At 63.5% G+C, this 16,007-nt stretch overlaps 2 protein-coding genes across 4 annotated transcripts; both read right to left on the reverse strand.

The window, feature by feature from the left end:
• On the reverse strand, positions 55 to 9,977 carry VWA5B2 (von Willebrand factor A domain containing 5B2). 3 transcript variants are annotated; one of them, XM_021394634.1, is made up of 23 exons: positions 9,689 to 9,977; positions 9,012 to 9,182; positions 7,272 to 7,433; positions 7,000 to 7,161; positions 6,522 to 6,753; positions 6,257 to 6,411; positions 5,898 to 6,029; positions 5,695 to 5,819; positions 5,382 to 5,558; positions 5,201 to 5,311; positions 4,879 to 5,084; positions 4,688 to 4,802; positions 4,437 to 4,622; positions 4,202 to 4,340; positions 3,840 to 4,123; positions 2,433 to 2,658; positions 2,010 to 2,351; positions 1,806 to 1,943; positions 1,651 to 1,731; positions 1,358 to 1,435; positions 1,211 to 1,280; positions 896 to 1,004; positions 55 to 694 (listed from the first exon to the last, which is right to left on the reverse strand). In XM_021394634.1, exons 3-23 carry the CDS (start codon positions 7,408 to 7,410, stop codon positions 95 to 97), a joined length of 3,807 nt encoding a protein of 1,268 aa, XP_021250309.1. In that variant the 5' UTR covers positions 7,411 to 7,433; positions 9,012 to 9,182; positions 9,689 to 9,977; the 3' UTR covers positions 55 to 94. The 3 variants fall into 3 exon arrangements, with proteins under 3 accessions (XP_021250309.1, XP_021250311.1, XP_021250310.1); XM_021394636.1 differs by having other exon boundaries at positions 6,534 to 6,753; positions 9,012 to 9,977; XM_021394635.1 differs by having other exon boundaries at positions 7,272 to 7,460; positions 9,012 to 9,977.
• Positions 12,172 to 15,820, reverse strand: LOC110398658 (PHD finger protein 13-like). The gene is made up of 5 exons (XM_021396536.1): positions 15,767 to 15,820; positions 15,289 to 15,381; positions 14,524 to 15,127; positions 14,189 to 14,227; positions 12,172 to 14,065 (listed from the first exon to the last, which is right to left on the reverse strand). Exons 1-5 carry the CDS (start codon positions 15,818 to 15,820, stop codon positions 13,839 to 13,841), a joined length of 1,017 nt encoding a protein of 338 aa, XP_021252211.1. The 3' UTR covers positions 12,172 to 13,838.

Below are 16,007 nucleotides of genomic sequence, written 5' to 3' on the forward strand. Positions count from 1 at the left end.
AGGGGAAGGGCTGATGCTTTCCAGGGCTCTGGGCTGAACGGAGACTCACAGGCAGCACAGAGCCAGGCGCCTTTATTGATGGCCCCTGAGGCCATCACATGTTGTTGGGGTTGTAGCACAGCATGTTCAGCGTGATGTTCTCGTCCCAGTGCCGCAGGAGCAGGAACAAGTGCCGGGCTGCCCCTTTGAGGCAGCTCACGTCCAGGCCCTCGGGCAGCTGCTGCGCTTGCAGCCATGCGTCCGCCTTGGCTGCCACCAGCTCCCATTCGTCAAAGAAGCCGGCGCAGCGGTGCTCCAGCCATGCCAGGGCCACTGCCGTGGCCCAGCTGGCACTCTCCAAGTCCTCCAGCCCCATGTCCTGCCAGCCTGCTTCTGATGGGGCGGCTGAGTGGGGAGCGGTGTCAGACTCGGATCCGTGCCCGCTGTCTGCCTGCGCCCACACGGCTGCACTGGGCACCTCGGAGCAAGTGCTGTGGGACTGGGGTGAGCCAGGCTCTGGAGCTGCAACTGGCTCCTCGCCCTCTGTGCACTGCCCTGCCCCGGGGCTGCTCTTGGCCACAGGGGACGTAGGGCTGAGGCTGGCACGGTGGGAGGCATAGGGTGAGGCACGGCGCAGGCGGTCCAGGGGGATCTGCACCACTTCAGAGAAGCTCTCAGTGAGCTGGAATGGCCCCCGTGCTTGCTGTAGCTGCACCTGCAAGGGGGTTAGGAGACTTAGGGGAGCAAGCAGGGACCCAGACCGACTGCAGTCCCAATACTCAGTATTGCAAGAAGGGCCCTGGGCTGCAGGGGCTGCCCCATGCTGTGGATGCAGCAGTGCTCCTCAGAGCCACGGGAGTTGCATTCTCTGTAGCTGCAGCTGGTGATACCGAGCATGGCCTGCACGGGTCCTTACCAGCGGGAGGTAGTCGTGGCTGGCGGCTGTGCTGGAGCACTCACTCTCAGGGCTGAGGCACTGTGGTCGCAGTGTCAGGCTGGGCCCCCTGCGCCGGCTCAGGCTGAACCTGCAAATGGTGAATGAACAGGGCGGGGTGTCACCTGTCCCTTAATGACGGGCAGCGGGACTCCCGCACACTGCTGCAAGGAAGGGGCTGGACCACTATTCTCCCAACCCACCCACACCTGCAGCACTCAAGAGGTGACGCTGCCCAACTCCTCCCATTGAGGTGCTGCGTCCCCCCACCCCAGAACCCATGCAGGGCAGCCCCACCTGGAGCCAGCAATGCTCTCTCTGGATTTCTGGGAGGCCATAGAGGAGCTGGAAGGGCTGGTTGGAGGCCCTGCAATGGGAGAATTGGGCAGTGCAGAAGGGCCATGGTGCACAGGGATGGGTTCATCCCCAGGGCTGTGTCCGTACCGTGAGAGCCGTTCTGCTTTTCCCAGCCAGAGGTGGCAGAGGAGGCACTGACTGGAGACCCAGGGACCTCATCCCTCTCTGCAAAACAGCGAAGTACTGCAGTCACCAAGGCCTGGGGACCTGCATAGCCCAGTCCTTGTGGCTGCTCAGCATGGAGCTGAGATCAATTCCTCCTGCAGCCCATAAGCACTGACTTGGGCTGGGCACCCGCAGTTCAGGGGACGCCTCGCTATGCCCAGGGTCACTGAGGTCCCTGAGGGCTTGGGGTGGGGTGTAAGGGGTTGGGTCCATACCTGCACCAATGAGAGCCTCTTGCTCCTCCTCATCCTGCTGCCGGCGACGCCGGCTCCCCGCCATGCCTGTGCTGCGTGCAGCTGCAAGGCACCAATGCCGGCTCAGCGCGTGCCGTGCTCGATTCCCCATCCCCGTGCTGTCCCCACAGCCCTACCTGTGCTCCACACCTGCGGGGCTGCGGGCAGCACCACCCGCGTGGCCCCATCCACAGGCACCACACACGTGTAGAGGGAAGGCACGTTGCAGGCTTTGCTGGTTTGCATGGCTTTCAGGCGGAAGCGGCGAGCAAAACCTGCACAGAGCGGGGTGTCAGCAAGCGGTGATGGTGACGGTGACAAGGACAGGGACCAGCACCCACCCTGCTCCAGCTCGGCTTCGCGCTGTGCCGCTTTCTCGCTGTCCTGGATGACGGAGCGTGCTGCCAAGCCATGCAATGGTTTCTCCCCTGCTGTGGCCGCCTGCCGTGGGGGATCCTCACTGCCTGCCCCCTCCTGCGGCTGCAGCAGGGCCTCCAGCGAGGCCGTCACCTCCCAGGACACAGGCTGGCCGGCACGCAGCCCGTGGATCACCACGTGGCAGCGCAGGGGCAGGCAGGGATCGCCTTGGCCGGGCTCCTTTGCCTCGGGCACCGCTGCGCTGAAGAGGTAAGAGGGCTCCACCAGCATGTCCCAGTCCAGGTGGGTCGGCGACAGGAGGTTATCTGCGTGGCCCAGGACATGGGATCAGCATGGTGACCCCATGTGACACCAGGGTGACCTTTATTCCCAGGGCTGGCACTCACTTGATTCTCCAATGCTGCGCTGCAGCCGTGGTGTCCTGGGGGCCAGCTGGTCCAGCCGCCCCTCCACAGACTGGTTCCTCTTCTGGGACACCTTCTCCAGGGCACGGCAGAGCCGGCGTGCATCCAGCTCCCCGTGTGGCGAGGAGAAGCTACGGCCAGCCAGGGCGGCTCGTGCCAGCGCCTTCTGCCGCCGTGCCAGCTCCTCACTGCTCAGCGATACTGGCACCTGCGGGAGCTCACGGCGAGCCCGGGGCTCAGTGGCACAGAGTGCAGATGGGGCTGTGCTGATGCTCAACAGGCACCCACAGCCCTACCTGGTGTCCTGACCTGCTGCTCTGTGAGCTGCCACCCCAAATCCATCACCTCCCTGCACAGCAGGCCGTGCTCATAAGGTGCTTAATGCACGTGGGAAAGGAATGACAGCACCGAGATGTGAGTTTGCAAACATCTGTCTAGGGCTGACGTGGAGATAGGAGGGATGCCCCATCCCTGGAGATGCCCCAGGTCAGGGGGATGGGGCTCCAGGCTCCTGATGGAGCTGTAGGCGTCCCTGTTCAGTGCAGGGAGTTGGACCAGATGGTCTATAAGCACTTCTTCCAACTCAAACGGTTCTATGATTCTATGTGGTTTTGGTGATGTTTGCACATGTGGGGACTGAGCTCAGCTGCTCCACGCAGGAAGGTGCTCAAAACCCCACACTGGGGTATGGCTGCAGCACCCACACCCAGCAGCAGGAGCGCAGGGATGGTTTACATTGTGGGGAAATCACTTATGCTTGACATTTCAGCTGCAAAGGCCACCAGCTGTGTGTGCTATTGTGCAGCAGGTTACCTAACACGCCGGGAGGGAGCAACAGGCGGTGCTGGGCTGGCTGACAGCTGGCCTCACCTGGCCTTGGGGACATGGCACTGTGCTTAGCAGGGAGCAGCCTCCCCCGGCACAGCGACCAGGCTGGATCCAAACCCAGACATCAAGCAGCAGGGACGAGCCCATCACTAAAGGAGCATCCTGCGGCTTTGGCAGAGGGCTGCGGCAGCCAGGCAGGAGCCAGACTACCCCCTCCCTGCCTTGGCAGGTTCACTGCCTGATGGCCACATGGTTGTTTCCATTTCATTTCTGCAGCATCAGTGAGGACGTGAGCTGGCCGAGGCTTTCCTTAGCAACACCGTTGCCCACTGGCCTGGGGGTACTGGCACCTGGGGCGGGACTGGCTCCTTGGTGCTCAGCTCTCTGGTTCCAGCGGGACAAACACACCTGAGGAGCCTGCTGGCAGCACCCAGAGCTTACCCTGGCTAAATGCAGGCTATGTCCCTCCAGTTTCTGCCCCAGCATCCCCATATCCAGGCACATTGGGTCAGCAAGGCAAGGCCCCAGCCAGGTGGGGAACAGCCCTGGCACGTGCCTTACCTTGATGGCAGCAGGGGCCGAGGGCAGCGGGGCAGATTTGGTGGAAGACTCACAGAGGGACAGGCTCTTCTGGCCCTGCTGGGAGGTGGTGTCGGGGGCTGCGGAGCCGCTGTCGGGGGCCACGTCGCGGGAGCCGGTGGACTCGCTGCTGGTGGAGCTGCGCGACAGCAGCCCCTGGCTGCGCTCCGTGCTGACCGAGCAGTGTGTCAGGACGTACTGCTCCTGGATGTAGGAGGGCTGGTAAATACGCTTCCAGATGTCTCCCCCCGAAGTGAGGTCAGCACCTGCAGGGCGAGCACACAGCCGTCAGCTCACAGTCCCCGCGCCACCTCTCAGCCCCTCTCCATGCCCATCCCACTCACTGCGCTCCGACTCCTCTGTGCCAATGGCCGAGATTTCCACGGAGGTCTCTCTGGAGCTTCGGGACAGCCGTGTGCCCCCCGGGGTGGGCACCTCCTCCTGTGAGGGGATGACCGAGCCCCGGCAAGCTCCATCCCGGCCCTGGCGGAGAGAGTGTCAGCTCCAGTGGCAGCACCGGAGGGGGCCACAAAGGTGGTCAGGAGGATCCACAAAAAGGCAGTATCTCCCTAGCCTCACCACCGGGTGCTGATCCCGGAAACGAGCGATGCTGTACAGGGTGCAGTAGCTGACCAGCCGGTCCCCGGGGTAGAGCGCTGCGATCTCGGTGGGTGAGAGCAGGGCCTCAGTGCTGTCGGGCACGTACCAGTCGATGGTGATGTCGCTGACGGCCGGTTCCATGGCCTTCTTCAGGGCCTTGATGAGCTGGGGCAGGGACAGAAGCTGGTGTCTGGCCCCACCATAACCCACGTGCCCCCCCACCCCATTACCTTGGGCTGCAGCCTCTCGGCCAGGCCCAGGAACTCGGCGCGGCCGCGGCTCAGCTTGGCTATGGCTGTCAGCAGCCGCCGGCAGGCCCGTGGGCCCATCCCAAAGCTAAAGCACCTGCGGGAGGGACCCATGCACTAAAACACCTCCAATTTCAGCGACAACCCTCCAGATTCTATGCCCGACGCCATACCTGACGGTGCTGGCCTGCCTGCGCACCAGCTGCAGGATGCGGCCCACGTCACCCACTGCCGCTGCCGCGGTGAAGAGGAAGAGCTGCCGGGGGTACCCGTGGTGCAGAGGCTGCGCCAGTGCCCAGCTCAGTGCTGCCAGGAGGTTGGGGCTGCCCATGGCCACCCGCAGCTCACCCAGGTGGCGGCAGGCTCGCTGCAGAGTCTCCTGCCCGCCAGGACAACCGGCTCGTGGGGATGGCACCGGGCAGCCATCTGCAGTAGGGTCGGGTGGGGAGGATGGAGGGGGATGGAGGGGGACAGGGGGTCCCCCACAGCACTCACGTTGCTGCAGAGGCGGCTGGAGGGGAAGAGCGGCTGCAGGTCAGCGCCGAAGGTTGCCATGTTGAGAAGGGTTCCTGGGGGGAGGCTCTTCAGGGCCACCAACAGCGCTTCCTGGGCATGGGGACAGCCATCAGGACTCACAGCTCGGTGCGGGGTCCCCAGGCTCACCGCCCCGCCTCACCTTGATCCTGTCGATATCGGGGCCGCTCACGGTTCCACTGCGATCCACGAGGAAGAGGACCTCACGGGTGACGCTCTGCAGGTCCCCTGGGGCAGCCTCCGCCTCCGGGCAGAAGTTGAGCATCAGCACGGGGTTGTGGAAGATGTCCTTGTGGAAACGCTTCTGCACAAAAGCCACCTGCAAGGGGTGGGGGGCCTTTCTCACATCTCTTGGCCCCACGGTGCAAACCCACACCGGGGCCTTCCTCACCACCGCCACCGCCATCACCACCGCTGCCCTCTTCTTCCTCCCAGCCATGGCCGTGCCCGGTCACCTGTCTCTCCCCGCTGCCGTCCCTCCTGGCTATCCGCATGTAGTCCCTGCGGCTCCGGATGTGCGCCTCGTACTCGGGGTACGTCAGGGTGCCTTCCTCCATCACCAGGTGGGGCTGGTGGGGCTCTGTGGGCGCTCACATTTGCCCCACGCTTTGAGGCCATGCCCATCCACCCCTGGACCCACCGCACCCGCAGCCCTTACCGCAGGGGTAGAGGATGATCTCCACGTCCCTGTCGTAGCGGTGACGCTCGGCCAGTGTGACGCAGGTGGTGGTGGCAGAGCTGGCCCAGGGGTCAGCATCGGCACGCAGTGCGTGGGTCGGGCTCTCCAGGCCTGGAGGGGGCACAGACCCGCTTGGACCCGGGCCCAAGTAAGCCACCAGCCAGCGCTGATGGGATTCATGCTGATGGCAGCCAGCTGCCTGACGTGCCCCTGCAGCCTCCATCCATCACACCCCCGCCGAGGACGCAGGATGCTGACTCAGAGCCCAGTGGTGCTGCTCAAAGGGTGGTAATGCCACATGCAGAGCAATTTTTGGGGCCTCCAACCCCCAGCCCTACCTGCCAGCAGGCAGGGGCCCTTCACCAGCAGCTCAAAACCAAACTCGTAAGGAAAGGGGTTGCAGGGCTGTCCCCTGAAGACATCTGTGCTCTCCGCAGGTGCTGTGGGTGCGGGCTGGCTCCGTGCACCAGGTCCCCCGAAACAGCTGGTGGGGCTGCAAGGGGCATGGGGTGAGGGCAGCTCCCACACTTCCCCTGCACACCCAGCATCCCCCCCCCACCCCAGCCCTAGGACGGCAGAGACTCAGAAAGCCGTGAAAATCACCATAGGGCCAACCTGTCGTCACACAAGCTTCCCGGCTCGCTCTCACACTCGGGGGTGGCAGCGACGCGTGGCACAAGGACGGGGGGCAGGACGAGGCGCAGGGCCCCCCCCGGCAGCGTGGGCAGCTCCCGCGCTGTGCTTAGGGTCACGGCCAGGCTCTCCGCCGGCCCCAATGCGCCTGTGATGATGACGAAGGTGGAACGCTCGGTGTCCTCATCCAGGACGAGGTGACCTGGGTGAGGGGAGGGACCACGCAGGCATCGGTAATTGAACTAATTGCTCACCAAGGGGACGACAGAGGGGAGCGCAAAGGGACGGGAAAAATGGACAGAGAGGAAGAGGATGGAGCTGAAACGGCAGAAAGCTGGGGACTCATTAGGGAAAGCAGAAATAAGAGGAGCATCCCTCCAGCTCTCCTGGAGCAGCAGTGGGATCTCATCAGCCCCTCGTACCCCTGTGCTTTGCCCCACGCACTCACCCCGGGCGCAGCGGCGCGGCCGCCCTGGGCTAGTGCCGCACTCCAGGCAGCACTCCTGTGCCCGGTGCCGGCTCTGCACCTGGAAGGTGACCCGCCGGCTGCCCGCTGCCGCCTCAAAGCTGGCCACTATCTCCGACTCCTCCAGCGGGTAAATGAAGACACCTGCAGGTGGGAGAGAGCCCAGAGGCAGAGCCCAGATTGGCAGTGAGGTTGGAATGGGGAACTCCAGCACGGTGTCTATAGGGTCCCTGCACCCCAACAATCATCCTTACCTTCCACGGGCTCCTCGCGTGGGTTCGTGTACAGGAGCTGGGCGGTGATGCTCAGCACGTACCCATTGGCACATGCCTTCACCCTGGAGCTCTTCAGGGGCAGAGCCTCCCAGGAGGAGAGCACGTACAGACCTGGCATGGTCCCTTGGTCCCTCGGAGCAGCTGCAAGATGAGGCGCTGGGAGGGGGTCTGCAGGGAAGGGGCTCACGAACACTCCCAGAGGGACACGCACATGGACCTGAACCCAAATCTCTGCTTCTGGAGCCAAACCTCAGCCCTGCAGAGCCACAGGAGCCCACATGGCCAGCAGCAGACAGCCACACATCCCTGTCTCCTGGCCACCCAAAGCAGCTCAGCAGCCCCAGGGCCTCTGCAGCCCATCCCCTCTGCTGGTGGGGAGAGAAGCATCTGCTGCTCCCATCTCCATCCACCCACAGAGGTTACCAGGGTAATTTGCTTGGGGAAAAAAAAAAAAAGATGCACAAGAAGCCCACGGCGTAACTAGGGCACAACAGAGTGCGGTGTTTGCTGGGGATTTAATAATTAACAACAAGGTCAGTGCTGCACTGATGAGTGGCACAGAGGGGAGGGGGCAGCGCAGGGATTCACACGTGTGGCTAATCCTAACCCTATAACTGACCCTAACCCTACCCTAACCCTAAGACTAATCCTAACTCTAACTTTAAACCTGACCATATCCAAACACTAAACCTATCCCTAACCCCAACGCAAACCCTTACCGTAACCCTAACCCTAACAACAACCCCATTTTAACCCCAACATGGGAAGAGGGGTGCACGCACTGTGGGACAGCAGCGGGAGCAGCACCCAGACAGGGACAGCCCCAGCCCCGCTGCCTGGAGCCATCAGGGATGGGGTCACCCCAAAGCCCTCTCATTAGTTCCCAAGGCGCCCGGCTCAGCGCTCAGCAACGCGCCCGCTATTTGCCGTGCCACGCTGCCTTGTTTACCGGGGCTGCCAGCAGAAGCTGTTCCAGCTGCTTTTTATCACTTCTCTTTGCATTTACACTCGCAGGGTAAACAGGGCCCATCTGGCCCCGTGTGCTGCTCTAAGCCCCGAGGTGATGAATAAAAGCAGAGCTGCTCCTCGCCCCAACCTCAGCCCCTGCAGCAGCAAATGGTCCCCAGTGCAGAATCACCAGCAGGACCCCATCCTCTCCCCACCTCCAGCATTTTGTGGCCTCCTCCTCATCCTCCCTGCCGTGAACAGCTGTAAAGTTGCCAGAGCTGCATCTGGGAGAGCTCAGCCTGGGCATGGGCAATCGCAGCCCCACAGAGGTGATGCCCCATCACAGCCCCAAAACCAGCACAGCACGGGGTCCCCACTGGAGCTGGCTCAGGGCTCCCTCCTGTCTCCCCCCAGCTCTGCCCCACACTCCCTCCCACTAAACCCCTGAAAAACCACAGCCCCATGCCAGGAAACTTCCCCTCAATGCGGCCCAACACAGGCACCCCCAAAAATAAGCGCATCCCATCCCCATGGATCCCCCAGCACGGGCACAACCCTAGCAAGCAGCCCTGACAAAGGGTCCCACTGATGGCCAGGGGGCATTAATGGCACAGCCCAAGGACCCGCCACTGACGCCCCGGGGCAGTTCCCAGCGGCGCGGATCCCAGTGGGGCGGTGATCTCAGCACTTCCATGCCCCCCACTGCCTCACCTCACAGCAATCATGCAAACCTGGGGCACCCCAAACCCCCCATCGTGCCCTGGGCCTTACCTGGAGGATGATGACACAGGGCTTGGGGGCTCGGCACCCCCAGGAGATGCACCAGGCTTCTGCCCGGAGCGATTCTCTCTCCTCTTGGTTGGGGTCTGTGCGCACGAACGCCACCGCCCCTCCCGCTGCAGGCTGCTGCTCTGGCACCGGCTCCTCACCGCCGCTCCATCCCTGTGCCAGCAGCAGCACAAGCTCCAAGCCCTGCCTCGTTAAAGGGACACGGCCCCCGCTACGGCAGCCCCAGGGTGGGGGTCACGTTGCGGCGCGGCCGAGCACCCGCCCCAAACCCACCCACCGCGGGCACCCACTGCAGCCCAGCGCACGGGGACAGCCCCGAAGAAGGGCAGGAAAACGCAGGGGAGGTTTGGGGGGGGCTCAGCCTTCGGGCGAAGCGCGTGGTTGGGGAGGGGGCCGGCGGCCGGGGCACGGCGGCACAGCCGGGACAGCTCTGCCGGGAGGGAGATCCCGGCCAGCCCAGCCTGGGAATCCCTCGTCCCGAGCAGGGCCGGGCAAAAACCCAGCAAATGTAATCCAGGCAGCTCCCTCCCTGCGCTATAGATAGGACCGCGCTGCCGCTGCACTTTTTATAGAGCGTGCACGGGGGAGGCACCGCCACCATCCATCCATCCATCCATCCAGACAGCCAGCCATCCTGCCGCGCTCCGCCAAACCCGCACCGAACGCGGAGCGGAGCCGAGCGGCGCAAGGCAGGGCGAGCGGCCCGCACAGACTGCGGGGCGGGACCCAGATCCCAGCCCGGAGCCAGGGGCTGCCTGCACGCCCCGGAGAATACGCGGCGGGCGCGGGGCTGCGGGTGCCGCAGCGCCTCCCGATCGGGCAGCGCCATCCGCTCGCCGTTCTGCGCAGTCACCGCTTCCCCCCAGCAGCTGTGCCGCAAGGCTGCGAGCGGAGCCGCCCGAACGCAGCGCGCGGCTCCAGGCGCAGAGCAGCGCGGCGCGGCACCGCGGGGCACGGCCGGCAGCGGAGCGCGGCGGTGCGGTGGCGCCCCCTAGCGGTCAGCCCGGCGGGACGGGGGCGGGGGGGGCCGGGGGCGGGCGCGGCCAGGAAGTGCCGGCCCCATCCGCCGCGCGGGGCGAGACGAGCCCGGGCTTGTGGCGGCGCGGGGCGGGAGACGCGGAAGCGAGCTCGTGGGGATCGCGCTTCTTGTTCTCCTCGCGCGGCCAGGGCCATGGGGAGGCCCAGGAAGGAGCCGGCCGGGCCCTCGTCCCCTCGGCCCGCGGCTTCCAAAGTGCCGCCCGCCGCGCCGCCGCCGTCCGCCACGGGCAGCCGGGCTGCGGAATGCCGGCCCCGGAGCGCTCCGACCGCGGGGCGGGGCCGTGGGGCGAAGGGCGGCGGGGACGCGCAGCCGCGACCCGCGGCACAGCCCCGACCCGCGGCGTCGTCCCGCGGCGCCCAGCAGCACGCGGCCGCCTCCGGGAGCCAGAAGAAGGCGGCGGGCACCAAAGCAGCGCCCAGCCCAGCCAAGGCCAACGCCGGCCCGCACCTGCCTGAAGGCAGCAAAGGAGCTCCATCCCGGGACCACGCCAACAACGCCAAGGCCAACCCGCCCGGGGCCTCGCCACGCTTCCCGCCCACCCTGCAGAGCCAAGACATCCCCCGGGTGGAGGAGCAGACGCGCGGCCAGCGCACCAACCCGCAGTGGTACGCGTGGCGGCAGAACCGCATCACGGCCTCGCTGGCCCCGCGCATCGCCAACAGCAAGTTCGCCAACGGCAAGACGGACAAGGTGCCCCAGTCTTACCTGAAGGCGGTGCTGAGCGCCGGACCCTCCGTGCAAACGCCGGCCATGTCGTGGGGTATCCGCAACGAGAAGGAGGCGGTGCGGGCCTACGAGCGGCTCAAGTCGCAGGAGATGGGCCAGCCGGTGCAGGTGGACGACTGTGGGCTCTTCATCCATAAGGAGAAGACGTGGATCGCCGCCAGCCCCGACGGCATCGTCACTGAGGCCGGCACGGGGAAGCGGTTGGGGCTGCTGGAGGTGAAGTGTCCCTACAAGCACCGCAACAAGACGGTGCAGGAGGCCTGCAAGGACAAGGACTTCTGCCTGCAGCGGGACGGGGACTCCTACACACTGAAGCGCGATCACCACTACTTCACCCAGGTGCAGTACCAGCTAGCGGCCACCGGCTTGCAGCACGCCGACTTCGTGGTGCACACCAACAAGGAGACGGCCATGGCCCCTGTGGAGTTCGATGCCGAGTTCTGGGGGAAGACGGTGCCCAAGCTGGAGAAGTTCTACACCGAGGCGGTCCTTCCCCACCTGGAGCAGCAGGCCAGCGGCTCGGCCTGGGCCAAGGAGGAGTAGAACCCGCTCGTGGCTCTCCTGGATGATCGCTTGGCTTTGGGTTGGCCACGCAAACCCTGCTAGCAAACCCCTAGCGTAGAAGCTACACCTGAATTTTCTGCTGTTCCTGTTCTGTTCGCTGCTTCTGCCCCAGTGGTACCGCAACAGGATGGAAGAAGTCACACCAGCAGGGCCCTGCGAGGAATGATGTTGTTCCGCCTGGTGATGGAGAAATGTCCTAGAGCCAGCCCAGCACTCAGCCCCATTGCTACCCCGTGCTCCTTGCTGCCTTCCGGTTCGAGCCCTTGGCGCTGTCTGATGAAAGCCAGCAGCACATCACATCCATCAGCACTGGAACTCTGTGGGGAAAACTGGATCCTTCAGCACCTAAACACTTGGCAGGACTAAACCTTAATTCCACCCCGGAGTGGAAACCGATCAGGACAGATTTGTCTGAGCCCGAGAGCAAAACACAACCTTTGATTTAAATCACGATGTGCCTTAGCAGCCTCAGCAGGGTGCAGGGGCAGCCCTCCTCCTGAGCCAACCCACATCACTCAGGAACGGGACCAGGGCAGGGCGGATGGTGCCTGCCCAGGAGGTGAGGCTGCAGGTTCCTGCAACACTCCGTGCAGCGCAGCAGGGAGGTAGGCATCATCACTTTGCTGTGTGACTCACTCTGTCAAATAAAACATTTGTAGAACTGTTCCTTGGCTGTTGTGTGTGTGGCTTGGGGGGGTACCTGGATGGGGGGAGCTGGGCTGGGGGGGAGGGGGGGTTGCACCCAGAGATGTTCAGCAGCTCGGCTGGCTCCCGCCTGGAAGGAAAGGGAGAAACAGGCCAAAGCCATCACCATTATGGCAAAAGTACTTTATTATATACATACGACTCCAGCCACACTCCACAGGGCAAGGACCAGAATTTGCTATTTTACATATCAATACAAAGTAACTATAAAAAACATAAAGCACTTTTGGGGCCCAGGCTTTCCACAGGAGGAGAGGCACAGGGATGAGCCTGGGGATCGCTGGGTGGTGGGGGGCTGCCCCCCACTGTCCCCCAGCTGTGGTCCCATAGTAACCAGATGTGCAAGTAGGAGAGAACCCAGCTAAGAGAACTAAATATGGGACGGGCGGGTTGGGGCTGTCCCACGTCCCGCTCCAGCAGCAGCGTGCCAGGGCCGGGCCAGGTGGCACTGGGACAGCAATGGAGTCTGTGTCCCCCGCCCAGAAAGTGCAGAAGGCACTGGGCCAGGCTCTTTGGAGGGGCTGCGAAGTGGGATTTGGACAGTCAGTGCACATGGGGCCCCAGAGCACACACACCGCTCACAACCAAGGGCGATGGGGAAAAGCCTTCCACTTGGGACTGAAAGGTAAGTCCTGTACCTCCGGAGCAGCAGTTGCATAGCAGAAGGGGCTTAGGGCCCGTTCCTGACATCAAACTTCACTCTACATGTCCAGAAAAAAGAAGAAGGAAAAAAAAAAAAAGACCAACGAAACAACAAAACAATTTCTCTGCAGGAGGGCTCGCTGAGAAGCAAAGCCCTCCCAGCACCCAGCTCTGTCCTGAGCTCAGGTCTCAGCATCTCGCAGATGCTCCACCTGCAGGCAGGAGATGGCCGCAGGGTTCAAGGTTCAATTGTTTGAAACTAGAAACACGGAAAACCAAACAGAATGCTTCCCCCTCCCTGTCCCATGCCCTACTTGCTCTGAGGGTAGCTGGGTTCCCTACCACCAACCTCACATCTTCTTCAGACAAGAGACTTTAGTGCAACCAGAGAGTCTGAACCAAGAGGACTCAAAGAACAACTTTTCTAACAATCTACTACAGAATGCCCTTCCTGCACACTGTCCTTCAGCCAACGGAACTACCCTGAGGTCTCAGGCACAGCAGCTGAAACCAGGAGCACCACAGGACAGGGGCAGGATCTCCCCTGTGCAGCCTAAGGGGCTGATGAGCCAAAAATGGACACCTGATGCCCAACACAGAGCAGCCTGGTCTGCTCCAGGGGTGGGCAGGGCCAATATTCATTCCTTCCTCTCATCCTACATGGAGGAAGCTTGCCTGGGCTGTGTCTACATCCTGGAGGAGAACTTGGGTCACTTGGGCTTTGCCGTCGCAGCCCACCTGAAGGTCTCAGGCAAGGACAACAGTGAGGATAAAGGAGGATGGGAGTCACATCTTGAGATAAGTGTAAGCTTCCACCACACCGCACGGGAACTATTTGGACTAGGTTCTCCTCGGCTGGCCTGGGGGAAGGCACTGAGCCAGGTCTGTGCAAGGACAGAGATGTTTCTGAGCAACCTAGCACACGGCTCTTCTCCCCCAGCACCTCTGGGGTAACCAAACTTTGTGGTCAACGCAACACCCAGGGAGGACGCGTGACATCCTCCAGGAGGCAAGGAGCAAGGGGGACAGCCCAGCCCTGCAGCCCAGCCCTTCCCCTGCCGTTACTGCATTGATTGTCTAGCCAGACTGGGCTACAGCCTGAGGTGTAAAGAGGGCCCCCCCAGCCTCCCTGCTCAGTCACAGAAGCGCTTGCGGGGCACTGTCCGTGCTCTGTTGGAGCGGCGAATCTCCTGCTTGGCGTCACGACATCGCTGGCAGATGAAGATCTCAGGCACGTTGGATTTGCGGATCTTGGCACAAGAGAGATGGATCCAGGTAGCGCACTCGTTACATTCAATCATGGGCCTCCCTGCGAAGGGCTTCAGGCAGAAGCAGGTGATCAGATCCCAGGCATCGTCATCTGGTCAAGGGGAGACAGACACCGGTCAGAAACCACCCCACAGCTGTGGCCTGACCCTGCCATGGGGCACAGCACCACCTCTGAAGACACAGCCAGTCCCACTGGGAGAGCCCCCCCACTCACCTTCTGCTTTGGTGTTGGGAGCTGCTGCAAATTCATCCGCTGCAAAAGGGGAAAAAAAAAAAAAAGAGAAAAAAGTAAAGACCACATCAGCAAGGCACCTTTACAGCCTCCTCCCTAACAGGTTTCCAGCCTGCACTGTGCTCCCTACAGAAGAAAGTCTCTAAAGAGCGGGTCAGCTCCTGGGCCTCCGCTCTGCACTTCTCCCAGGCCCCTACGGTGCTCCCCAGAGCCCCCCATGAGGAGAAGCCAGGACCATCTGCAAGCACAGGTGGCCCTGGCAAAGGGAAGGTGTTTGGCACCAACCACAGCATGGCTCCGTTCCTTCAGGCACTCACCACTGAGCTGAGAGCTCCCTCTGCTTGCATCTTCCGCTTCGCTTTGGTCCAAGGTACTACAAGAACTGGGGCTTTTCCTTCCCCCAGAGCACTGCTCCTGCTCCTTTAGCTGCGGATCGTCTCCTGTTGGCTTTCCTGCTCCCTGTGCTCCATGCACCCAGTCCTTCTCCTCCTTCGTCAGCTCCTCCAGGAGGGCATGGGGCTGTGGGTCCCCAGCCACGCTGAGGGGAGGCTCTGAGAGCTCTTCTTTCCCAGGCGGCACCCGCCCCTCCAGCGCAGCCAGCTCTGTCCCTCGCTCCTGCTCTAGCCCAGAGCTTTTCCCAGCGCTCAGCTTCTCCACCTCCTGCTCCAAGATGAGTTTTTTCACCGGTGGCTTCTTCCGCTTGATCTGCTGGGGCCGAACATCATAGAAGCCAGCGGGGAAGGCAGGGCAGCCCAGGAGCAGGCTGCTGTCCGCAGCCCCTCTGGCCACGCTGCGACTACTCCTGTCATCTGCCAGGAGGTGGATATCAGAGGAGTGGGAGGAGGCCCAGCTATCGCTGTCCTGTGTGCTCCCCGTGCTGTTCTGGGGGCTCATGCTGCCGCCGTGGCTCCAGGGCTCGTTCTGCAAGAGGGGAAAACGCGGCAAAGGCGTGAGACCGCAGCAGGGATGTTGGGGAGATGGCAGGAACAGCACAAGACCGCAGCACCAACACCGCGAGTACCAAGAGGGGACGTGCCCAGAGGAGCCCTGTTGGGGGTGAGGGACAGGGCGGGGGGGCTTACCTCATCGGGGTAGGGGATGTATCCGGCGTAGGCCAACACGAAGGTGCAGAACTGGTTGAAATCCTCCACGGTTCTCTGTCGCTTCTGTAACGGCTGCAACGAAGGGGACCTATGGGTTAGACCCTACCCACGCACCGAGTTCCAGCACCGGCAGACGGACGGGGGTCCCGAGCGCCCGCCCCACCCCTCACCCCACCGTGTAACACACACAGCTCGGTCTCTTCACCCCCCCCCCCCCACCGCGGGGCACGCCCCGCAACGCAGGAACCGTGAGTCAGTGCCGGGGGAGCCCCGGGATCCCGGGGGCGGGCAGGGGCCCAGGGGACAAAGTCTGGGGGACGGCGCTCCGTGAGAAGACCCCCCCAAGGCACGGGGCGGCACCGCTGTACCGGGAGCGGCGCGGGGGAACGGGAGCGGGGACGGCACCCACCGCCCCCCCCTCCCGCACCGCCCCGGCCCGGCCGGTCCCCGCCGACACCTGATCGCTCCCAAGATGGCGCCCGCGCTCCCGGGCTGCCCCCGGCCCCCCCATCCCTCCTCCCCCCCGCGGGGCTCCGCTCCCCCCGCACCGGGAAGCGCACACACAGCTCCGAGACGCGGACACGCGGGAGGGGGAGGGGGGACTCTTCCCACCCCCGGGGGTACCACGGCCAACAGCCCCATCCCAACGCGGCACCGCCGCACAACCGAACCCACTCCCCCAGCACAGAGCCCTCCCA

The sequence above is a fragment of the Numida meleagris genome, chromosome 4 (assembly GCF_002078875.1).
Source record: "Numida meleagris isolate 19003 breed g44 Domestic line chromosome 4, NumMel1.0, whole genome shotgun sequence".
NCBI classification, from domain to species: domain Eukaryota; kingdom Metazoa; phylum Chordata; class Aves; order Galliformes; family Numididae; genus Numida; species Numida meleagris.